The sequence below is a fragment of the Daphnia pulicaria genome, chromosome 9 (assembly GCF_021234035.1).
Source record: "Daphnia pulicaria isolate SC F1-1A chromosome 9, SC_F0-13Bv2, whole genome shotgun sequence".
In the NCBI taxonomy this organism is placed as follows: domain Eukaryota; kingdom Metazoa; phylum Arthropoda; class Branchiopoda; order Diplostraca; family Daphniidae; genus Daphnia; species Daphnia pulicaria.
Window position 1 is genome coordinate 3,391,467 of NC_060921.1, and position 24,587 is coordinate 3,416,053.

Sequence of the window (24,587 nt, forward strand, 5' to 3'; positions counted from 1 at the left end):
TAGCCATGACCCACATGCCAATAATATGTTAGGATTTCAATGTTTACTTTCCTTGTGATAATTTCATCAGATGGGATCGAGTAAACAGCGTGTCACTCATCCACGCTAGCGGCTGACGAATATGGAGATAGACTTGATGCTACACTAGACTTTCGACTAGATTGTTGAGATCTCGCAGACACCATGAGTAAATCTCCTTCACCAGCCACTGTGGCCTTGTCACCTACCCTCTTCTTTTTGTAGTATGAAAGAACCGAACTGAGAAGACTAGTCCTTGCTGATGAAAGGCTTTGCATCTGATCACTAAAGAGGTTGAAATTTGCCTCCCTGACTTCCTTGAGTGAGGACAAAGATTTAATTCCATGCTTTTTCATTCTCCCTGTCACAGGCAGACCCTTGGGAAGCTCAATTTGAGTTGGCTCGTGCAGTCTCAAGCCACAGAAAGGAGTTCCATCTTTCACATGTTTCTTCATGATCTCCTTGCCCTCCAACTCTTTCAGCTTTATCTGATTTAGTGGCACTAGCTGAGGAGGTACTGCAGGCACTTTGGCTAATTCCACTTCCCACTCATACACCGGCCTAGGCTCTTCTGTTGATGACTTTACCAATGATTTTACCCCAGCCCATTCCACTTCCTTCAGCCTCTGAGTTGCAGTGACCGAGTCAGCAAAGATCTTTTTCAAGTCTGTGATAAATTTGTTGAAGACGTCGTCCTCTCCGTGGTAGCCGAAATCCAGAAGATCCTCACGAAATCGATACGGGATTTTACTTTCAGCGCCAATTGCAGCTCCTTCGGAATCCTCGGTTCTGCCCAGAAGAGCTTCAACAATCCGGGGACCGTGTCCGTCGAGAGGTGACCGGCGCAAGTGAACGGTTGCTACTGAATCCCCGCAAACCACGTACAGCACATGTTTGGACGCCAGGAGTGGCCTCTGACAACTGAACTGAACTCGATCCCCCTTGTTTCCGGTGCTGAAGGCCAACTGGATCGTGTTGACGCATTTCCCTTGGTTGAGATCCCAGTAACGTAGCTCCTGGTACGCATGAAAAAAATTGAAATACGTGCAAACAATGCATGTTTTAAAGTTAAACTTTCCAAAAGCGGTATTCTAACTCATGTTTTATTTATGTCAAGTGTTTTTCTCACAGCTTGATCGGAGAGACTCCACAGGAATTCCGATTGCTTTACCAAGCAAACGGCCGCTATGGTGGCGGCGTGTCCGCTCAGAACCATCCACGGCTTGGCTAAATGAGTAGGACTCCACAGACGGATGTTGCCGTCGGTACTGCCCGACACTATCAAACCCTTTTCGTCGTCGTAATCGAAGCACGTGACTCCCTGGTAATAAATTTTTAAAATGCGTCAGCCAACACCACACGTGCACATAACTAATATTTTTTCTTCCCCGAATTCCATTTTTCTATTCGTGACAGTATATTCCATTTTTTTAAACTCGGCTTACCGGGCTTGTACGGAGAGTGACGGACGGCAGTGTATCCATTCCTCCGGATTGGGGACGCAAGTGACGTATGACTAACGATGTGGTGGAGTTCTTGCTGCAAGAAATCACCCTCAACATCGTCCTCTTTAAGTCCACCTGCAGTATGGGGCTGTCGTGGCAGCCGGGCATAATTGTGAGCGTCACCATTCCCGCCTGCAGGTGCAACTCCTGTAATTGATTGAAACGGTAAATAAGAATGTAATGGGATCTCAAACAGACGTGTTCAAATTTGGCGCCCTACTCGCCAGTAGATGTGTTGAATTTCGTGATCAGCTTCCCGTTTCTTGAATAAAGAAGTTGAAGCTTTCAAGAATCGGAGCACGAAGACGTCGCCTTCATCATCGCCGACACCCAGTAAAGGTTCCGAACGGCCTGTTGTGACGGGCGCCATGTACGCCAGTGAAGTCGGAATATCTTTCATGCCATCCAGACGAAAGCGCTCGACAAAAGGAGTTACGACAGTGGTAAAAAAGTGCAGACATCGTCCTATTAGATTTGTTATTGTTATTTGGTTATTTATGACGTCAAAATTCAACAGGTACACCAAGTGTGACTACTCACCGCTTGATGCCACCACCAGCGAATTGAATTCGTCCATGTGAACGCAGTCGGTGATCCAGCCGCTCAGATGTACCTTCTTTTGGATTTCCAAACCAACAACAAAAATGGTAAGAAAAACTCTCATAATCTCTTCATTTTTTCGTCGAAAAGAAAAATGTTTTTCTTTAAGAGCCGCCGCTTTTTGTTAAAGGCAAAGTTTATTCGGGGCCGGCTCTCCGAGACTTTTGGGGAGGACCACCACTTGCGATGAACGATGAAAAAGGGGTGAAGTGTTTATACACCTAAGCTCCTCGAGACACGTATTGAATTGGAAAAGAAAAAAAAAAAAAACCTCGCATGATAGATATTATAAGCTTCTACTTTAGCTGGAACCTCGGCTTAACCCTATAGAGTCAATGTTTCAAGAGGTCGGTCCAGGTGTTCGCACTTTTTCCACCTTTTCATCTGAATAATAAGTCGGACCAAAAAAAAAAAGTAAAATAGCCGAGCGGTGATCAAGCGGAAGGATTGAAAATATTTTTGCGCCGTTCTTATTATTCGTTATCCCCCCTCTGTCCATTCCGAGTGGACGGTGCTATAGTTTGGTTGGAGAGAAATCATGACATTCTTTTCGCATGTTGAAAATGCAGAAGGCAAAGAATATAATAAAGGACGGAAGAAAATGGGGCCGTGGAATGCGCATTGTAATTCGAACGTTTTTGAAGAAGTCGAATTCAAGAAGAAGGAAAAGAACCTTTTGACTGGAACCGTCATTGTAGGAGATGGCTGTTGAAGGAGCAGCAGCAGCAGGAGCGTTTGGCCTGCTGTTGGCTGACGTTCCAGACGCTGCTGACGGGATGGATAATGGAGCCTTAATGCTGGCTACTGGAGCGGAGCTGAGACGAAGCGTGAAAGCCGCGGCCAGCTTCAAGGCCACGTCGTAGACGGCCACGCGCCCTTTGGCCGACACCATCACCAGCGAGACGGACTGCCGTTGTTGTCCACCGTCGGCATTCTTCTGGCTCACCATCATCATCCGCACAATGCTTTCCCTCTTTGTCGATTGTGGACATAAGTCAACGAAAATGAGAAGAAGAAAAAGTCAGAATGGGGCGAACAGAAAAATGTGAATCACAAGTCACAAAAAGGACTCAAGGATGGACTCTCTCTCTCAAAGTTAAAGAAAAACAACCTGCCAAATTGTGAAGCCGAGAAAAAGGGGCCCAGGTATAGTTAGAATAGAGACCAAGAGTTGGTAAAAGAAGAAAATGGAAATTAATGGACTAGAAGAGCAAGATGGAATGGAAAGAAATTTGATCAGCTTCTAAAGATAAAATACCTTTAACGGGGTGCAGCAAGTGTAGAAGACGGGCTCCTGCTGCTGGTTGTCGGCCATCGTTGTTTGTGTGTGTGTGTGTAGTGTCCCCGACATCAGCCACCGTGTGTGCTGGATGGAAGGGCGAATAACAGACTGGTCGTTGCTGGGCAACGTAGCAAGACAAATGACCGCGTCGGACAACCGAAAAAAATATGTGAGCTTTTTTCTTTCTAAAAGGGACAAACAAAACACGCACATAGATGCACACACCACATTAGTTTTGTTTGTTTTTTTCTTCTCTTTTTAGACGGACCGGTGTGGGAACCAAAACACAGTGGAGAGGCTGGAATCTTTCCGAGGACCCAAACAAAATGTGTCGAAATTCCCCCCTTGGATGTCGGACACACATTACTCAACTGGAGACAAATTCGATCGAATGTTTGAGGTATTTTTCATATTCCCTGCCCTCATATCTACAACAACAACAACATTTCAAATCTCTTTTTCTTTTTAATGGGGGGACAGAAATTCGTCGAATTTTCAATTGTACAAGAGAGAAGGAGGGGGCTATAGAACGTGCGGTGAATGCACTAAATAGCGCCGCCATTGCCGTTTCTCCTCTCTCATCGATCAGGAACCCCCATCCGTCCGTCGAGTTTGCCTGGACACATTGACGATGGATGAAGAGAGCCTGACCAGAGTGAAATCCTCACGACCGGACGGCGGACCCGGAGACTTTGATACACACCGTGTGGGAAAAATGAAGAAGAAGAAGAAGAATAGATGGAGGGGCCACAACTTTCTCAGACGGGAAAAATGTTCCAGGCTGGTAGCCCAGGAGTAGCCAAAGCGTCGCGCTACGTGCTGCCGAGAAAGGCACGTCAGATTTCCTTCCATTTCAATAGCGAAAAAAAAAGAAAGAATAAGAGGCGATGAAAAGAGACCAAAAACGTAATCACTTTTGATGTTATTTAGGTTTCTCTGCGGCTCGGCCTTTCTTTATGTACCTGGAAATGCCACCACCACCAACGAGGAAGAGGGATTTAGTTGAGCTTTTATGCTATCAAAGAGCTTAGCTCCGCACAATCGCCGATTGATTGAACGTCATCATTGTCACCTAATGGTCGACAATGAAAAGCAACAAGCTCCCAGCTACTCCTCCTAACCTTATCGCCGTGGTGTTACCGCTGTGCCTGCCCACCCTCCCCCCATCTCTTACTACCTTTTATTTCTACCTGGATGGACACGGACAATAAGGATGTTGTACACAAGGCCCCCGGGTACGCGGACACATCAACATCGATTTCACGCGAGCAATGAGTAAGTCAAAAATGAAATTGTCCTTTTTTGAATGATTTTATTTTATATCTGTTGTCGGCGGACAAAAGACGATTTCCAAAAAGGACATCATCACCCAAAGTTAAAATCAGAAAATTCTAGAAGAAGATTATCTAAGAGAATCATTATAAAAAATTCGGTGCGTACGTAGTACCAACAGGGCAACAACATCAAAGTTGAAATAGTCAACGCCCTACCGTTTTATTTTGATTTTGCGGATGAATGAGAGAAAAGAAAAACGGGGAATGTTTCCGCGCTGTAGTAACTAGGATGTACCTACGTATATACCCGACAAAAGTACTACCAGGCGAAACACGGGATTTTTTTTTTTTTTTTTACTTTTCTTCTCTTGTTTCCCAAAGTACAGAATGTGTCTACACTAAATCCCAACCGACACACACAATAAGTCAGCCCTTCTCCGTTTTTGCCCTTTTCATTCGTCAATGAGCGAAGCGACAGACGAAGCGAATAGAAAACTAAAGTGAATAGGGAAAAACGTTCTACGGTATATACACACACACAGAGAATATAAAAATCCCAGGTATACACGTCGCTGAAAAGGATTTTTTCCGAGACCATTCAGCCTAAATAGCCGAGTTCAATGTATACAGCCAAAAGGAAGGATCACCTTTTTATTTTTTATTTTTTCAACTGTACTATATGGACTAAAAAAGAGCGTCTATATCTTGTGCGGGTACTTGGTTGTCATTGTGTTGGACGTCCCCATAGACCCATCCACGGTGCAGTTATAGAGCCGAGTCTATTTGATCAATGTGTGTTGTGTAGAGATTTTTATTTCATTCTTTAGCCCACCGAAATGATTTTCTATGGGGCCTGAACACGTTAAAAAAAATGTCGTAGAGTCCTACTGAACTGGCCGATACCTGGCAGAAAAGTGTTCCAGGTGCGTTGAAGATGCTGCGACCCGTTTCAATTTTGTGTGGTCTTCTTCTTCTTCTTCCAGACTTTATTTTTTCCTTCTATTTGTTGTTTTTTTGAGGAGAAGAAGGAAAGAAATAGAAAACGGAGGGCTAGAGTAAACACTTTGGCGTTCATCACGATAAGAAACGGAGTCTAAGAAAGAAAGAAAAGAGCGAGAGAGAAAGAAAACCTTATCGGGACTGAGCCATCTTTCTCATCCGCGATGCGGATGATCGCCTAAGCAGATAAAACCTCCTTAAACGCTGGTCTTTTCTTTCTTTCTTTCTCCCTTCATATTTTTTTATTTTATTCTTCTTCTTTCTAAAAAAAGAAGGGAATAAAAGAAAAAAAATATACACGCAGTCGTGATGGGGGAATTCATCCATTCATTGCCCGTGTGGAATGATTACAACTACTATAGTAAAAATTCCGGGTCGTCTTATTAAACGTCATAAAAACATTTTCCAGATTTATTTTTTCTTCTTGACTTTCTTTTTCCCCCTCCTTCGCTCCACCCCCACAGCATTCGGATAATGGTCGGGTTAAAATTAGAATCTCTCGCTCGTTATATACATTTGGATTAATTGAGTTGATTTTAAACCCTCTTTGAGCCCCCCAAATAATTACCATCCAGCCCAAAAGCGGCCTGTTGTTTTATTTTACTCATTCGAACCGACTTGGATGTATATAGTAGGCCTGGAACAATTTGGAAAACAGCTAGGAGAGAAATGACATGGTACACAACAGGTTGTGGGTGTTTTTTTTAATGGACCGCCGGCGCAATTACACGGGGGCATGCCGCGTTGATTTCGAATATCTTTCTCCTCTTTAAATAAATGGACCTCTGAGTCTTCTTGTTGAGGAATGTGTTTTGTTTCTTTCCGAAATAAGGTAGACTAGTCTTCTCCCCATCCATCTATCGGAAGGGGTCGAAGACGAGCCCCAGGGTGGGCCGGCCGGATGGCGGCTATCGGATTGCAGGTACATATATATCTAAGGCAAAGGCACACACGAAAAATGAAATAAGGGGGGCGACTCTTTAAAATAAAAAGAAAGGAGGAAATCTATGTTTTTCGAGGGTGCCTGGAACGTACGCTGACCTTCTGTTTTTCAGCTGCCGTTTAGCTCCTCCTTCATCATCCAGCCGAAAAAAGAAAAAAGGTGTACAGATGGGAGGGGGGGTTGGTTGCTGCTGCTGCTGTTGGAAGATGAAAAGGTTTTTTTCGGGGTAGGTAGGTAGGTATAAAACATAATCAGGAGCCCCAAATAGTAGATTGAATGCCTTATGTAGTTCAACCGTAATAATACTGGAAATGCGAGCTCTTTGAAATCAATGAACTCTCGACTTCTTCTTCTTCTTCTTTTTTCTTCTTCTTTCATTCGTAACTGGGAGGAAAAAAGTTTTCTTTTTTTTATTTTCCAAAAGTTTCTCAATGGTTCATCCTCATTCATCATCAAATGGATGGCAAAGCACGCGGCATTTTTATTTTTTTTATTTAACTCGGCTCCTATTCAAAACCCGAGCGAACATATCGCCAGCCATGCCTAACTCTCGCTCCTGGAGAGAAAACCCAGCAGTCCATTGTGTCGTGTTTGTATATAGACTGGTGGTAATAGTCGTTGGTCTTATAACATCTTTACTCGCCTAGAAAGAGAGATGATGATGTGGTGGTAATGACGTCGAAAAAAAGTTCAAAAAAAGTTGGCTCTCCTCTTTTTTTTCTTCCTTTTTTATCTTTTCTTTCATATAATATTTGTGTGTACACACACCCACGGAAAAGAAAGACATTCCAGTCTGAGGGAAATGATTGTTGATGTGATGATGATGGTGCGCCGCCGCTTGTTTTCAACAACACAGAAATATGTCGTACACTCGTCTATATTAGACATCCCGCCATTTCCCACGGCTCTATAAGTCATCAGTGTACATGTCTTGTGTGTGTGATGCTCCTTAGTCCAATCAAGGAGCCCCTTTTGGGTGTCTCTCTCTCAGCATCTTCTTTGAAGAAGAGCACGACAAACACACAAAGTGTATAGCTGCGACTTCTTTACTCCCCACGAGTGTTGTAAAACTTCCTGGCGCTTCTTTTTTTGTTTTGAAATGTCAAACATCCCCCCCCTCCCCGCATTCCGGCGTGATCCGTCCGTGAAATGATGATGACTCTTATGAGAACTCAAACAAAAGACAAGAGTCTGATGGATCAATTTCCCATTCGCGAAAAAGGAAAAACAAAATTCAGTTTTACCGAGAAACCGGGTGTTATATTGTACACGCCATCCGGCCGGAGGAGGAGGAGGAGTGTGCGGTTTGGTACGTGATGTTTTTCCAACCGAATTGTGTGGGAGTTTTTTCTTTTGCCTCCCTCGGACTTTTGGGTGCAGCAGCAGTTCGTGCCGCTGTGTAAGCGTCTTGCATTATGAAACATGTTCAACTTGACTCGTTTTTTTTTTTTCTTTTCCGTTTTTCTTATTTTCGCCGACCGGAAATGAGCTGTGCGTGGTCCGCGCACTTTTCTCACCTTTCACAGCCATTGGGCGCTAGGTGTGTGTGTCTGTGTGTACAGTATCCTGGAATGTCCGTTTTTATTTTTCCAAAATGAAACAAAACCGACAAACTTATCTAAGAGGAATACACAACAGCAGAGAGTGGGTCTATCTGCGTATCATCCACACATTTTTCTCTCATCCGGTCCCGAAAGAGGAGGTGAGGAGGGAAACAATCACAAAACGAGGGTCCCATCCGCACACAACAATTTTATATTTGGCCTCCGACCGGATACATAGGCCACACAACCCATTTGTTGGCTGGGAAGAAAAAAGAAAAAATCGGATAGATAATTTATCCGGGGGAGGCCACACTCCGTTCCGTGTTGTTTGTGATGTTAAAAAGGGCAGACACACAAAAAGAGGAGGAGGTGGCGTAGGCGGCGGGGGTAGTAGTAGTAGTAGTAGACATGGACGGGAAGAAAGAAGAAGATCGGGACACGTGAGAAAAAACGTTCCGCCGGACCGAGTCCAACCGGGACAAGAAAGAAAAACCATCGAGAAGTTGGTGGTGTCATTGGGCGATGCCGTCGAGCGTGAAGAACACGCCGATGTTGATGGCACGGCCTCCAAGAAAACGAGCCCCTCTGTAGCGCAGCGTTCAAAGAAAAAAAAAAAACAGACAAAAATCTATTACGTGCACATTACAAGCGAGAAAATGGTGTACAACTCCGGCAGAGGGAAGAAATCCAGCAGAGCGGATCACACAAAACATTTCATTTTTGTTTTCCTGGAAAAAGATGAGAAATTTATTTTAACTTTTTGGTATGCGCAATAGTCTTTTTTTTTCTTATTGTTTAATTTTGATGTCGTAAACAAGGCAACCGGCAGCAGTTCCAGTGGGACTCTGTGTGACACACTGGGTGAACCCAGGTGACGGGTGGCGAGTCTTATTGTCCACCATTTACCGTTTTTGTGTGTGGATGTCGTGCTTGTCCACCCCCTGCCTCTCGGTATAGCGCGTGTATGTGTCCACAAAAGGGAGAGAAAGACCGTGCCGAAAAATAAAACTTTCTTCTTCCAGCCATCCAGCCATCCACCTTTTGTGTCTGATAACAACTTGATATGTATATTGGGGGGTAGGGCAGATGTCGAAGCCAAAGCAACAGCCAAACCCACCCCCGAAATGTCGTCGACACCATCTGGTGGATTTATTTTTATTTTCCATTCCGGCCGGAGAGAAACAATTTTTTTTTTGTCCGGAGGTGGGAGGAGGTGGGTCATATTTCCATATGATCAATTATCCAGGAGTCGGGAGAAGAAATAAAATTGAGATGTGCTGCTCCCGCACGCCTTCGAACTTTGATCGTTTGTTTTTTTTTTGGTTGCGCCATTTGATTTGCCCCCGCCTCGGTCACGCGGGACACCCCAAAGTATACTCCCCCCACCTCCGCCAATTCGTAGCTCCGTGTTTAGTTTTATTGGTTATTTTTTTTTTTTTTTTTTTTTATTATTTGTTGTTGCTATTTTCTTACCTGCTTTATTTTGTGTGTGTGTGTGTCGTTATCGCGTGCTGATCGCGTCGGCACGATTTTTCCCGGTTACGGCTCACCAGAGTTCTTTCTCCTCCACTCCATTTGTCGGTCGATTCATTCAAATTGGGGTCTCTCCCCCTTTTTCCTCCTACGCCATTCACGAAAAAAAACTCTGCAGTCATGAAACAAAAAACTGGTCTCATCTTTCCCCCCTCCCTTCTTCTTTCTAGTCAATGAAATCCGCCGTCATCCGAGCGCAAATTTGTCGGATGGCATCGAATTTCTTTCCTCCCCCACTCCACGCAATTTTTTTTTTTTTTCGTTTGAATCTGGCGCGCGCAATTCAATCTAGTCGCCGCTCGATTTCCTATAGGTCGACCGAGGGGGCAAGGAGGTGGGCGGCACACACTCCCGCAACTCCTCTTTGTCGGTGGTCTTTATTTGAAATGGATTTTTTTTTTTTTTAATAAAAAATTCGAACAAAAGAGAAGAATAATCACAAAATCGGATTCGTTTAAAAGAAAAGAAGAAAAATTTTAGGTCGACAAAAGAGAGTTCCTCTGAGGGCGCCCGCCGTGAGCGGAACACACAATGAACGACGCGAGCGATTACATCCAGCGACGAAAAAGAATAGGAAAATGTCTATAAAATAGAAAGAAAGAAGGGGGGAAACGATCAAAAGAGGAAATGGGCTACTACTACACATGTGTGTAAAAAAGGAAAAAAACAAATCCAGTCGAGAAGAAGAAGAAGAAGAACCGGAGGCGGTGCGGATGCGGGCGGTTCCGCTCAGGGGCTCCTTTTTTTCTTCTTCTTCTTCTTCCAGTTTTTCCAAGTCTAAAAAAGCACGGACTATTAAACACTCTGCCACCGGACTCCTTTTCTATTCTCTTTGGGTGGTGGTGGTTTTGGTGGTGGTGGTGGTGAAGAAGGAAAGAAAAAGAAAACGTGATGAAAACAAGTGGAGGGATGTGATAATAAGAGAGCCGCAAAAATTAAGTTCTTCTTCGACGTCGTCGTCGTCGTTGGTTGTTATGTTTGCTGGACTTCCCACGTCCTCTTCGCATTACCGGGTGCATTCCTCCGCAACGGGCCGGTCGACTCACACATTGGAAAGAAAAAAACCCACCGACTGGGCGGCCCATTCTTCTTCTTCTGCCTTGTTTCAAGACATGGAGGAAGGATCGTTAAAAATGAGGAAGAAGAAGAAGGTGGTGGTGGTGGTGATGGTGGGGGGTAGATAGACGTGGAGTAGTTCGACACTGGTCATCATTTGTCAAACAGGAACCCGAAAGAAGAAGAAGAAGAAAGAAAAAAGAGGAGCCTTTTAACTAACTCGCCAACTAACGGAGTCCTGACTCGAATTTCCAATCAGCTTCCCATGAGAAGCGAAGGGAGAAGAAAATGTCGACCGCCCAGTTCCAGTTTCGCTCGATTGATATTTGAAAAAAGAAAAATCTTCTCGGGTACCTTTTGTCCTGTGCAACTAGAAACCGGAATCTCTATTTCCCCGGTTGAAGGGACGCGCCATTTAAGTTTGAGACGGAGTCGAATTTGAAATGAAATTGCCATCATCCCGCGCCCAGCAGAACAACTCGGCGGGCCGAATCTCCTGGAAAATGTTTTTTCTCATCAGAAATTCTTCACCACATTTTCCATCGTCGTCGTCCGTTTTTGACATTCTGGTGCAGACGACAAAACTTGGATACTTTTTCCGTGTTATGTTATGTCTGGCGCGTTCATTTGACAATTTTTTGGTTGTTCAACTTTCGAATATTTGTGCACTGAATTTCCCGAGCAGAGTTTTTTAACAACAAGTCGCTTTGTCTTTTTTTTCTTTCCCTTTTTGTTAGATGGAAAAAATAAACTTTATGGGGGCGCCACCGAAGGAATAAAAGGAGAGAAGAAGAAAAAAAAAACCACTACTCGGTCAGTCGTGACGTCCCGCAAAGTTAATTTCCCTTCTGGAAAGAAGAAGAAGACGGCGATGAAAATGGTTCCTCCTCCTTTTTCTGCTTCTTCTTCTTCTTCTTCCCATCAGCCAGAAGAAATAAATTGAAGGTATATACACACACACACACGTATTAATCCGACTTCCGGTTCTTGATGGTCAGGTGCTTTTTTTTTTTCTTTTTTTTTAGTGGTTCTCCTCCTTTTCCTATTGAGCTTCTTGTGGTGGAACTTCTTCTTCTTTTTGTGCGTGTGGCGTTTTCCACCAGTTCTCATTTTCATGGAAGAGAAGCTTAGAAGAGGTAGAGAGAACTGGACCAGCGGGCCAACACAAAATAAAGAGCGAAATCCCCCCACCAACTGAAATTTATTTTCCGTCTGGCCTACAGTGGTCATCCCAAAAACTGGAGGGGGGGTTCGATGACAAAACTTTGACAGGCTTCCTTTTCTCTCTAGACGACCTTTTTTATTTGTAAGCCCTCCTTCTTATATAGTTGGTCCTCTTTATTTTTAATGAGATCATTAACAACAATGAGTTCCCCGAGGTAATTCCCTTTTTTTTTTTAAAGAATCGTCTTCTTCCTATATCTTGTTGATGCGCACGTAATTATGCGAGTTGTTGGCGAAAAAAGATGGAAATCCTCACCGGATTTTCTTTTCTTTCACGATTATTAGTCGAGCAAGTAGTGGGGAAGAAAAAAAAAGGTATTCGGTGCTAATGGGGCAAACACTTAAAAGTCCCTCTAGGGTCGAACATTTCGATTTTGCCATCATTCCTGCGACTGAAACCTTTTTTTTATTCTTCAACAGATCGAACGGGTTGAAGTAGGGGTCGTCCCTTGTTAGATTTAATGATTTTGCTCCACCGTAGAAAAAATGTACGGTACTTTTTCCAGAGATTTTATTACATGTTCTTCAGGTTTTTGGTATCTCCAGACACTCTCGCAGTGCGTCTGTCATCTGTCTAACACGAAAAAAATCATTTCCAATCTGATTTTTATTTTTTTATTATTACAGGACCCCATAAGGAATCATTTTCCAGACGTTTTATAGAGGCCCGCACTGCTTCTTTTGATTGGGAACTCTGGTCGTTGCCCTTCTACTTTTTTTTAATTTGGCTCCTGCTCCTGCTGCTGCTGAGCTGACGAATGATGATGATGGTAATCCAGTAGCCGACAAAAACCGGTATTGTTACGACCGCCTTGAACCCGATCAATTAACCCCTGGCTGCTGTTGTATAGACCTCCTCCCGTGACTGCGGTATAGGAATCAATCGAATGGGTTTTTCTTTCGAAGAAAGAAAAGAGAAAAGAGCGTTGAGCAATATAATAATACCAGAGCTAGCTAGCTAGCTAGCTGCTCCCCCCTACACACGCAAAGCCCATCAACAAGTTGGGTAGTAGAAGAAGAAGAAGAGGAGGCAGACTCTCGTTCATTATTATCCGTCCCCCTTTTTGTTTTATTTCTATTTTTACGATTCCTTACGAGAGTTAGGACTTTTTTTTCTTATTTTCGACAAGAAAAAGAAAAGGGAAAATGCACAGGAATAGAAGAACCAACTTTTTTTTACAGGGCGGAAGAAGAAGAAGAAGGGCATGGTGGAAAAAGGCGGGGGGGGGGAACCCTCGAGGCGAGTCCATCTGCTTCGGAAGTGAGTGGGAGGGCTCTCCGACACCATCAAAAACTACTTCGGCGAGCAAAGAGCCAGCCCCAGCAGGAGTGAGTCTCTCTACTCACCAGCAGAGAGCTAGAGCAGCAGCACAGTTAAACCAGAAGAAGAAGAAAAAAGAGGGCTACACTACCCACCACCACCACCTACTAGTAGACTAGAGACTAACTGGGAGACTACCGTATAGTCGTCTAAGCGACGCGAGCCCAGTGAGCTCATTCATAAGTCGGTATCGGCCCTGACAGGCCGCACACTTTCAGTCGCTCTCCACCCCAAAGTTTTCTCTGTATCTCTGTACAACTCTTTCCAAAGTGCTTCCACCAAACAGTTTGATTAGTATTATTATCATTTCGATTGGTGTAATATTTGCAGCCGAACCAATTAGCAAGTGGAATTGTTTTGGTCAACGTCAACAACATGGCTGGATTAATCGCCTCGTTATGGCTCTTGGCCTCTATCGTGACTCCAGGTTAGTCTATTATTTTAATCTGATCATTTTCAATTGTGTGTGTTTCGCACTGGAAGGGTTTCTGGTCGCAATTGAAATGGATCGGAGTTGTTGTGTTGTTGGGCTTAATTGGAGCTGCAGAGGGAGATAGAGATAGGTGAAAGCCCACGAGAAATAGAGCGATTAGCATTTCTTAGTGTGTGTGTGTGTGTGTGTGTGTGTAAGTCTTCTTTCTGTTCTTCTTCTTTCATTTCAATTTTTATTGCTCGCGGTCTATTAAGTAAAACCGGATAGGTGTCAAAGGTCGCGGGCCACGGGAGTCACGATCTTCTTCTTCTTCTTTCAACTTCTTTAGGAAAGGAATTTCCTTATACGGGGATGGCACAAGTCTATACTATATCTTGTGGCTTTTGAAGTTCAAAAAAAAGAAGGGAAATCCAGTCGACAGTGAGGGGTTGAAACCTGAGAAACCCCACCCCAAACCCCACACGCATCGAAACTAGATTAGACTCGAGCCCTTCTTCTTGCATAACTCTTTTTGGGTGAGAGAGGGGAGAACGAAGAAGAAGAAGAAGAACTTTTTCTTCTGGAGTGTAGTTTATATTTAGATCAGCTGTGCTACTGACTACTACACTGGGAAAATAGCAGATGTGGTGGTTTTGGGTGTGGAACAACAACCCTCTAGTTTTTGTTTAGCAACAACAAAAGATGTTCGATTGCCAATATCTCAATCGAAAGAGCTCGATTTTTTTAAAAAGACATTTTCAACCTGTTGTTTGTTGTTATATTCCGGGGCCCTGGACACACAGTCATGAAAAGGAAACAAATGGAAAGAATCAATGACCCCCCTCCCCATTCTCCTTCTTGTGTAAGTTAAATTGCCTTGGCCCTCCTATATGTACTTTTTTTCTTCTTCTTCTTTCTTTCCCTCGCCCATTCCTTTTCGGCGGCATCGTCCAGTAAAATAAAAGACCCAGGAAAAAAGAAAGAAGAAAAAAAGGGATGGTACCTACACACACACACATAGTAGACTTTGGGAAATTGGGGCCCGCTCCGGGGCAATATATATAGACACAAAATGATTGTGTCTCGTCGTGTGTATAGGTACTGTAAATATGTTGTTGTTTTCCATTTTTATTTTATTTTTTACTTGGGTCCCCAAAATTTTATTTTCCAACTTTTTTCTCTCTTTTATTTCGAGGGGTCCTGAATGAAAAAAAAAGGGAGAAAATGTGTCGAGTTATCACAGTGTGAGGGTTAAAATAATCAAGGCTCTGGTCAAAGATCAAGTTGTAGAATTTTGGAATTCTTTTTCTTTTTACAGTGGATTGAAATTGAACTAAATTAAAAAAAAAAAAAAAGAGGTAGTTGTTTTCATTTAAAATTATTTTGAAGGGGATTCGGGTAAATGTGTAACGAGAAATAAATAAAGAAAAAAAGTACAAACGGCAGGTGCTTGCAACTTCCTCCACGCATCAACTACTGAAGCGTTGCCCCGTTTTTTCTATTTTTTTCTATTTTTCTTTTGGGTTTTCTCTCCCCCTCCCAACTTGTTACACCACAGCACCTGGTGACAATCGCTCACGACCGCACGAAAACGCGTTGGCTAACGTTTCTCACGTCGATATCCCCAATTTTTTTTTATCCAGAAAAAAAAAAATTGTTGGTTGGGTTTTTTCTTTTGCTTCTTCTTCTGGCGTGTAAATTGGTTCGTAATAATCTAAAAAAACAAAGAAATAGTTGTTATTGTTATTTCATTATTATTGTTATCATTTCCCACCGAAATTGTGCGTGGAAATCAATACCGGCCGTTATTTTCGCCATTATTGTATTATTATTACGACGGAATTGTTTCGTTATTTTATTTTATTATTTGTCATTTTTCTTTTTCAAATAGGATTGGGAATGTGTTTCTTTCCGACCGAATTCCAAGGCGAATACATGACGCAATCGTCTTCGCGGGGAGGCGTCAACCTCCAGTACGCACCCATCAGCATCCTTCCGGAATCCATTCCAGTCTGGGGTGTGTGTCACCGACGGTTTGGCAATCGCGTCATTCTCATGGACAGGTAAAATAAAACAAAACAAACACGCCAAAAATGAAATCGGGAGAAGACGCTGGAATGACGATAAAAAAAATTCCGGCAGGAATCACACAACATTTCCGATTGGCTAATTTTTATTGGAATTTTTCTTTTCTTATTTTTGTGTTGGTGCAGGACTGGCGGTACTAATTGCATCCGCTGCTTCGAACTGACTTTACGCTCGCTCAACGTCGTCCAGATCCACACGGAAGGACTCGATAAGTGCTACACCACCGAGGAGGCGGCCATGGCCACCTGCCCGACGGACGAGAGCATCGCCACGGGCAAATCGCGAGAAATCATGCTCTACAGTGAGTTTTTAAAAAAAAACCATCCCCCCTTCTCTTTTTTCTTATCTTCTTGGCTTTTTTGTTTGGGTGTATTATCTATTGTTCTCCGTGAAAAAAACCCCCCTCCTTCTTTTCCTGGACAACTTCTTCCGTTTGCTTTAGATATGCGTATTTACATACTGCCCATTTCCCGTCGCCATTTCTTTCATTCTTCTATTTTTTTTCTCAAACAGAGACCAAAGAATTGACCGGAGATCCAGTCGTCGCCCAGGAATATTGCCCAGTTAATGGTCGATTCGTTTTTACTTATTCCGTCAATGACGGACTGGCCGATGACCACGTCAACGTGGCCGAAAACGTCAACGAATGTCACGAGCCCGTCTCGGAACTGTCAAACTGCCCGTACGGATTCGGACTGGGACTCCGTTTCAAGCGATGCTCATTCGGCGAACTCGGTAAATTTTTCTTTTAAAAAATAATAAAAAAGAAAAAGTGAAATTCTTTCATTTTTAATGTTTCCGTCAAAAATGGAAAGTTCCAGTCATCCCGTCAAAACAAATCGTCCGTTTCCCCTTTAACGTTTTTATTTTTGTAACAATTTCCTTTTTTTTTTCTTTCTTTTGTTTTGTTCTTCTTTTTAGAAATTAACTTTCAGTGCCTGGGCGATTGGATTGGCCACAACGGCGAGCGCTACATGGCCCTGCTGGACGTCCAGGACACTCAGTCGACAACGGCGGTGACGACGGCCGGCGGCGTCGGTATTATTAACGGCGCCGAGCGCCGACCCCGTTATCGTTGTGCGGTACGTGTTGTTCTTTATGCCCCGTTTCTTTTTATTTTTCTTCTGCTTCTCTCGATCGTGTGTTCCTATTCGACATGTTCAAATTTCCCGTCTCTCTCTCTCTCTCCCTGGAAAAGAAAAGCGGAAATGAGGCGGCTCAATTCAGAATTTTATTTGGGGTAACGTGACGTGTAATTTTGAAATTCCCCCGCCAGAAAAAACAGCCAACAACAAAAAGAAGTGACCTGGTGAAATCCAACCCATTCGTCACTGCTTGTGTGATGGCGACATCCACACACACACGGGAATGGTCACCGTTTATTCCACCCCCCTCTGAATAAAAAGGAAAAGAAATAATAACATTGTGGGATAGTTTTGAAACAGGGATAACATTTGAAAAAAGAAATGAGTCAAATAATTGTTACGTGGGTGAATCAACTCCTCCTCTTTGAGGGTAGGAAGACGAGCTTTATTAATGGGGCGTGTCTAATAGGAATTCCCCTCACATTCTGAATCATTCATTCGAATCGAATCCGAATTTTCGCGATCATTTGAAACTTTTGGCATTTTAAATTCCATCTTGCGCAGCCCTTTTGTGTCGAGTGGAATAACTTAGGGAAAAAATAGATAAAATGGAATGGCCTTTTAAACAAAAGAAAATGACGGTAAAGGCCCTTCATTGTTTTCCACTTCCGTTGAGAAAAAGGAAAGGAAGAAAAAATATATTCCTCCCCCTTCCACCCCAATTTCTGTCCGCTTTCTCTTGGTCAAACACGTTCATGTATGTATACCTGTAATGGAACTGGACTGTCAAGCGAGACTTGAATGTAAACAAGTGCGTCTCTTTTATCTCTCTTTTCTTTTCTTTCTATAAAAAAAAATGATTACAGCTGTACAAGGAGGATCCGGAAACGGGCAAAATGTATGTGGCCCTATCCAGCGACTCGACGTGCACCAACGACCTCAAGAGCCCAAAAGAGGGTTATGAGACCCTGGTACTGACCAGCATACCTCAGCCGCCATTACCATTCGAGGTACGTCAACTATCACAGGGATAAAATAAAATAAAACGAAATCATTTCAGATCCCATTGTTGGGACCTATCAGAATAAAAAGGGGAGGAAGGATTTTTTTCATTCAGACAAATAATTGATGGAACTTTGTTGATTATTTTTTAGGTGAGTACCAGCTCTTGTCGCTTCCCGTCATGGGCTCATGGCCAGTGGCAGGATGCCTATGTCGAGGATGACACGCTCATCTACAAGGACCTCCGCAATTTCAAAACTTACACCCTCAAGTGTATGGTGGACGATAAAACATTGCCGGACGATCAGGGCAAATTCGTCGTCTACGCCCGCACCCAATGGTTAATTTGAATTGATTTTCTTTTTCTATCAATCAGCATTTTGTAATTAATTTCCTTTGTTTTTATTTATTTTTGCGGTAACAGTGGCGACGATTTCTACACTTGTCTGACGGTGGAGAAACGCGGAGTCAACGTCATGGAGTTCCAGCTGGGAGCCGAGACGTCAGCCTCGTACAATCAGAGTCTGTGTCAGAACGAGAAATTCCCGCAGGAAACGTGGGTCACCCAGGGAAGGATCACCGTCTTCTCGGAGGAAGCCTGTCCCATTTCGGGCGAGTACACGGGCGTCATTCCGGACGCCGTCGGACTCTGCGCCAAACTCTACTCGGATTGCCGCAACCCGCAGCGCATGTTCTACAGCGTCTCCAACTGTCACAATCTCAGCGAAGTCTACGAAGGTATCTATCCATCAGACATTTATATTTCTTTGAAAACAATTTAACATTAACTGAATTACGTTTGACAGAACGAGAGTACCGCTGCCTGGGCAAATTCGCCGATCGGGGCTTGACCTACACCTACACTGAGCGTCGCGACGTCTTGGGCTACGAGTGTTTTGTCGGCGTCATCATCAACGATGGCGAGCTCTTCATCAAAGAGGCTGGCGAGCATTGCCAACGTGACGTGGAGCCACTCCGGATGGGCATGAAAGTCACCCGCCAGGCGACTTGCTACGCGCCCAGGCCGTCGGCCAAACCCAACGCCATCGCCACGGCCGCCACGTCGGCCACCAGTTTCAATCCCAACACCAACGCCATGCATCCGTCTGTCGTCGACTCGAACGGCGTCCACCGTCCGGCTTCGTCCCTGCCGCCTCACAACGGCAACAATCAGCCGACAACAATCAGAACGTGGAAACCCGCCACAGGTAAATTTCAGTCATTGCCTTTTGTTTGATGTCGACGGGAAAAAACTAAAATTTTCTGATTTTATTTCGTTTCGTTGAAATTAACAGATTCACCGATGGGATCTTCTGGGTATCGGAGCGTCTTTTCCTCTTGGTTGCTGCTGGCCGCTTTCATGGCCGTTCAACTGCATCGGATAACGGGCTTGCAGGTCTGTTGATCCGGCTCGTTGTAGTGTATGTGTGGGAACGCCTCCGCAGTCGTGTAAATGTGCTGTACATAACGAATTCTAAGAGAAAATGAGGGGGCCATCACTTCACCCCCCCCCCCCTAACCGAGTCTTGTAACGGGATTGTATAAATAATAAATAATTATGAATTTCTCTCCATATTAAAAAGAAAAACTGATTAACGGGTTCCGTTGATTGGGGGTTGAAGGAAAAGATGAGTAAAAATAACAAGCACCGCAAGTGTCGTTTATTGAAATTGTATACCGTTGAATGAAGTGGACTGTTTACTTTTTTTTTGTGATGATCAAATAAATGCAAGGATTATTTCGATCAATTTTTTTAAGGATTGGTTGAGAGAAAAGGTAGTTTGACTGGCTATTTTTATCTGCCTTCTGCTTTCCTTTTTAAATAATAAAATTTAATCATTGTTCATTTGAGATAACGAGCATATCTTGATAAAGTGTCAAACCGTTACTTATCATTTTGCCTAGACAACGCCTTTATGAATTTATCAGGTTTTGAATACAACAATAACTTGCAGTAAAGCATCGAAAGTAGTTTGTTGTAGTTTTGCCAAGCGATTTATTAACCATGACTACTGCTGTAGTTTCCCGATATTTTTAACAGGTATAGTGAATTGTTGATTTTGGTACGATTCTTACCTGTTAGTAGTGGTCTAGAGTCATCCTGCCGTGCTGTGCTCAGCAAAACTCACGTAGGGGGTTCTCGGACATTGAGTTGACACCGGTTTAACACGCTTTTTTACATTGACAACAAAAATGGATTTCTTTTCGAAAAAAATTTGCTTCTGCTTTTCGCCGCGAACAAGCGCCAAAATTGTTGGCTTATTAAATTTGGTAAAAAAAAAAGAAATATTTCTCTATTTCCCAGAAAACAAATCATCAAATTCTTTGATTCGTTTCGCGTGTTTTAGGTAGCTCATCTTTTTATACTGATGGGTTTAATTTATAGAAAATATTTCCGGCAGGAAGACTATGGTATGGATAATTCAATACTAGTGTTATATGATTGTAACGATTGTAACAAATAAATTGGAAAATTTTAGAATCTAAACGCACTGCCAATCCGCTGTACTTCTTCAAGATTATCTTTGTGATTGTATCTATCATTGTTGCCATTTTCGTTCTGATCGCAGTATCGAAAAATCACGAACGCAGGCTCCTTCTGCCTTGGCTGATTATAAAACCCTTTACGGGGCATACAGCAACTGGCTACATGTTCTACATTGCTCTTTCAGATTGGATAAAAAATGAGATTGCCACGGGAATAGTTTTCGTTGTGGCAGGTGCTACTATTTTCGGTAAGATGTTAAGTTGAACTTTTCTTCATTTTTCTCACACACTTAATTTTACTCACGTCTCGCAAATTATGAAATTAATGTGGTATTCAATTATGTTATGTTGTAAACCCAAACTTTGTTTCTATTTATCAATTGGTGCAATCGCTGCAATACCATTTTTCAGCATTTGACGTCTTCTGCTGGTTGGTCATCTTAAGCTACTATCTCAAGTTGAGGGAAGTTTACAAGAGGAATAAGGATAGTCCTCCCAGCGGTATGTTGCCTTGCGTAGTGTTTAGTCATGAACTCATAGTCGTTCGTTTTGACCTGCGTTGTTTGTTTTGTTTGACTTATTCCCATTATCTCACATTTCATGCGTACTTACAATATTATAGTTTTTCTTTTGTTACTTAAATTTGTTGTTTTTAATTTGATTCCTTCTATTTATTATTGTAGGACGACGAGCGACATCTAAGGCTGACCAGAATGTTTTAATGTTTAATGAACGATGAAGTTGTCCGCGGACCGCGGCGAACAATCGAATAGAATACGAAAGCGTCAAAAGGGTGCGAAATGAAATCGTAACATTTTCTTCATTGGAAACTCCTAATTTTGATTGAGCTGTCTGTTCAATAAATTGTCCGCTGTTATTAAAATTTTGTGTTTGCGCGCATCTCAACATCACAGTTCAAAGTAGGGACGCCATGTTTGTTAAAGTCAGAAGGACTCATTTTTTACGTTGATCCCAGTTGATTCTAATCGAACTGTAACTTACGGAACTGTTTACTTCTTTCCGTTTTTAAAAATAAAACTTAAAAGATATTGAATATCAAAGGTGTAAAAAAAATACGCCCCCTCAACCCCCCCCCCCCCCCCCCGTCTGTTCCGTTCCCCAACTATGACCATTGCGAGGATACCATAACAATTTAAAAAAAACGTACATTTTTGGTGTTGGTATGACAGACAATGGATGAAAACAACAAATGGGGTTGTTTTCTCCCATCGTTGAATCGGTTTCCACTCGTTTCCACTGTAGTTTTAAAAAAATGGGTGGAGTTTTATCAACTTTTCAGTCCAGTCAGAAATGTCTTGCAGGAGGGAGAACATGTTCTGGGGAGATTGTGTGTTTTTAAAAAAACTTTAAATGATAGGATATGATACAAGTGAATCTAACTAGTTTAGTTAATCGTTTAATCAAGCTCACTCCCCAGCATCAACATGAACTGTCACAAAATACAAGCCCCCTCGAAAAAAGTGCTGCTGATTTTTGTCACTCTGGATCTTCAATTATGGGAGTCCTTCCCATGATAACAAATCAAAACTCGTCGTCTGCGAAATGTCTTGTATTCCCGCATCTCTTGCGTGTGTGCTGTAACAGGTAGATGCTATTCTGTGGGCTTTTTTCTCGTTCTGACTTAGATAGTCTGCGGTCTAATAGCAGACTATTGTATTAGTTGATCCAACACGAAAATTCACTTGTATTAATCACACTGATTTTTTGATTATTCAGCGAGTGAAATTCTCCTGTTTTCGCAGTTAATCAATTAATCAGTTTGGTCATTCTTATGGGCTTATTCATCGCTTCTCTTCTAGTCGTCGCCTGTAAGAATCCCGAGCAGTCGGTTCTTGTTCCCTTGCTCATTTTAAAGCCCGTCTCTTTTTTCGTTGCCATTTTCTACCGTTTTTCCTTGATATTGCCAAGGCAGGTTGACGCTGCTGACCTCGTTATCAGAATATGTATACAGTAGACCACAATAATTGGCTATGATTCTTGTGTAAAACATTTTAGTTACGAAACAATAGTGTCGAGATAAAAGTCGACAATTCGACACCCTTCCTAGTAAGTATGGGACATATCGCTTAAATGTTTGCTTACTGCATAAGCACCTAGTGGTTCTACTGTTAATACACCAGTTTTTAAGTCGCAACAGGTCGTCGAATTATTTGAATAGTCAATGAAATTGTCATTACGATTTACGAAAGAGTTTTTTTTTTTTTGTATTTATTAAATTTATCACCGGTCTTTATTTTATTTTATCATTGAAGTAAAGAGCAAAGTATTTGTGCTGTTGTTTACTGGAGAGTGTTTGATAAGGTGATATCGTAACTTATCAGTTTTTCCTAACCAAATTGAAGAAACGCCCTTTATGAAAATCATGTTTGAGATGTAACAGAAATTTGTAGTAAAGCGGTCATTGTGGTTTTGTTACGCGATTTGTTAACCATGACTACTGCAGTTCCTTAATGTTGTGTCGGACATACATGTCTCATTAGGCCACAAAAATGGATTGGTTTTATAAAAACATTTGCTGCTGCTCTTCGCCGAGAACCAACGCCCAAATTATTGGCTATTTGCATTTGGTAAAACAAACAATCAATATTATAATAATTGATTTTGTCATTCCCCAGAAGACAAATGATCAAGTTCTTTGGTTCTTTTCATGCGTTCTATAGGTAATAAGCTTACCAGTACTGTGTTGGACAATATTTGCTAAAGATTCATGGGATGAAGACACGGATGATGGTAAAACGAATGTGTTATATGTATGTTATATATGACTCACAAAACTTTAAATTTGAAAATTTAGAATCCAAACGTTCTGCCAGTCTGCTGTATGGCTTTCAGATTATCATTCCGATTATTACGATCATTCTAGCTATTTTCGTTCTGATCGCCGTATCAAATAATAACGAACCCCGGTTCCTTCTGCCTTGGCTGATTATAAAACCCTTTACGGTGCATATAGCAACTGGCTATGCATTCTATATGGGCAGCATTAAAAATGGGAAAGAAAATGAGTTTGCCACGGAAATAGTTCTCATTTTGAAAGATGTTGTTATTTCAGGTACGGTTTTAACTTTTAAGTTACATTCAATTTTCTCCTAACTCACTTCTCACAAATTATTGTGGTTTAAAATTATTTAATGTTGTTAACCCAAACTACGTTTCGATTTATTAATTCGTGCAATTGCTGCAATACCATTTTTCAGTAATTGACCTCTTCTGCTGGTTGATGATATTAAGCTACTTTTTCGAATTGTCGAACGATACGACAGGGAATAGGACTAATCCTCCAAGCGGTATGTAACTTTGTATAATGTTTAGTCATGGATCGTTAAGGCCTTCGTTGTTTGTTTTGTTCATCGTGTTCCCATCGTTTTGCTCGAAAATTTTTGTCATTTTATACGTAACAATATTATATGTTAATTTTTATTATTACTTAGCTGTTGTTTTCATTTTATTTTTTCTATTTATTGAAGAACAACGAGCGACATCTACGGCTGACCAGCATGCTTCGATTAAAGAACGATAAAGTTATCCGCAAATGAGCACAATCATGTGGAATGCGAATCCGTAAACCACATCAAAAGCGACATCATATACATTTTTTTTAATTCTTTTTTCCAAAAACAAGTTAAGCTGTTAATTCAATAAGGTGTCCACTGTTATTAAAATTTTGTGTTTGCACGCATCACAACATCGAAAACTACATAATGTTTTTGTATTTTTTGTGGTAGAAGGACTCTTTCTTTATGTTGATTCCAGTTGATTTTGAATTTTTGATTGATAACGGATGTAAAAATATCAGCCATTTTTTGTTATTCCGTTTTAAAGATATTGGGTAAGGGTGTAGGAAATATAATACGCCACCCTGTCCGTTCCCCAACTAAATGGCAAGTGATGGGCTTCAATTTTTGGTTTGGGTTTGGAAGAAAATCTTTGGTTGTTTTCCCGCATCCTTGAAACATTTGCAGTCAAGTCTTAAATTACTTGCAGCAAGAAAATCATAGTTAAGGGAGTTTGAGGTTAAATCTAACACCGGTAGGAAGTTATAATTATACGAAACTAATCTAATCAGTTTAATAGTTAATGCATGCTCATTCCCTAGCAACAACATGAATGGTTATCAGCCGAGAAATTGCTTTTGCTGTTTGTCACTCCAAACTGTAACTAATATTGTGGAAAGTTCTTTCCATGGTAACAAA

General features: G+C 42.1%; 5 protein-coding genes across 9 annotated transcripts in view; 3 read left to right on the top strand and 2 right to left on the bottom strand.

Moving 5' to 3' along the window:
- The window catches only part of LOC124313083 (dipeptidase 1-like), a 1,013,891-nt gene that overhangs the window by 64,093 nt on the left and 925,211 nt on the right, over nucleotides 1–24,587 (bottom strand). The window lies entirely within an intron of this gene.
- LOC124313788 lies at nucleotides 93–3,568 on the bottom strand. Its single transcript, XM_046778598.1, has 7 exons — nucleotides 3,382–3,568; nucleotides 2,797–3,096; nucleotides 2,064–2,139; nucleotides 1,744–1,988; nucleotides 1,464–1,670; nucleotides 1,148–1,339; nucleotides 93–1,034 (listed from the first exon to the last, which is right to left on the bottom strand). Exons 1-7 carry the CDS (start codon nucleotides 3,472–3,474, stop codon nucleotides 93–95), a joined length of 2,055 nt encoding a protein of 684 aa, XP_046634554.1. The 5' UTR covers nucleotides 3,475–3,568.
- Nucleotides 4,340–19,634, top strand: LOC124312939. 5 transcript variants are annotated; one of them, XM_046777535.1, is made up of 14 exons: nucleotides 4,340–4,680; nucleotides 11,492–11,699; nucleotides 11,780–12,060; nucleotides 12,606–12,748; nucleotides 13,630–13,726; nucleotides 15,603–15,774; nucleotides 15,925–16,100; nucleotides 16,313–16,534; nucleotides 16,721–16,881; nucleotides 17,751–17,894; nucleotides 18,039–18,226; nucleotides 18,311–18,624; nucleotides 18,693–19,094; nucleotides 19,182–19,634. In XM_046777535.1, the coding sequence occupies exons 4-14, from the start codon at nucleotides 12,737–12,739 to the stop codon at nucleotides 19,289–19,291; spliced, it is 1,998 nt and encodes a 665-aa protein (XP_046633491.1). In that variant the 5' UTR covers nucleotides 4,340–4,680; nucleotides 11,492–11,699; nucleotides 11,780–12,060; nucleotides 12,606–12,736; the 3' UTR covers nucleotides 19,292–19,634. The 5 variants fall into 5 exon arrangements, with proteins under 5 accessions (XP_046633491.1, XP_046633492.1, XP_046633493.1 ...); XM_046777536.1 differs by having other exon boundaries at nucleotides 11,780–11,890; XM_046777537.1 differs by lacking the exon at nucleotides 11,780–12,060.
- Nucleotides 19,838–21,356, top strand: LOC124313408. The gene is made up of 6 exons (XM_046778327.1): nucleotides 19,838–19,927; nucleotides 19,973–20,157; nucleotides 20,235–20,298; nucleotides 20,367–20,621; nucleotides 20,785–20,874; nucleotides 21,057–21,356. Exons 2-6 carry the CDS (start codon nucleotides 20,080–20,082, stop codon nucleotides 21,110–21,112), a joined length of 543 nt encoding a protein of 180 aa, XP_046634283.1. The 5' UTR covers nucleotides 19,838–19,927; nucleotides 19,973–20,079; the 3' UTR covers nucleotides 21,113–21,356.
- On the top strand, nucleotides 22,607–24,273 carry LOC124313401. Its single transcript, XM_046778320.1, has 5 exons — nucleotides 22,607–22,961; nucleotides 23,055–23,124; nucleotides 23,189–23,446; nucleotides 23,592–23,681; nucleotides 23,862–24,273. Exons 1-5 carry the CDS (start codon nucleotides 22,884–22,886, stop codon nucleotides 23,912–23,914), a joined length of 549 nt encoding a protein of 182 aa, XP_046634276.1. The 5' UTR covers nucleotides 22,607–22,883; the 3' UTR covers nucleotides 23,915–24,273.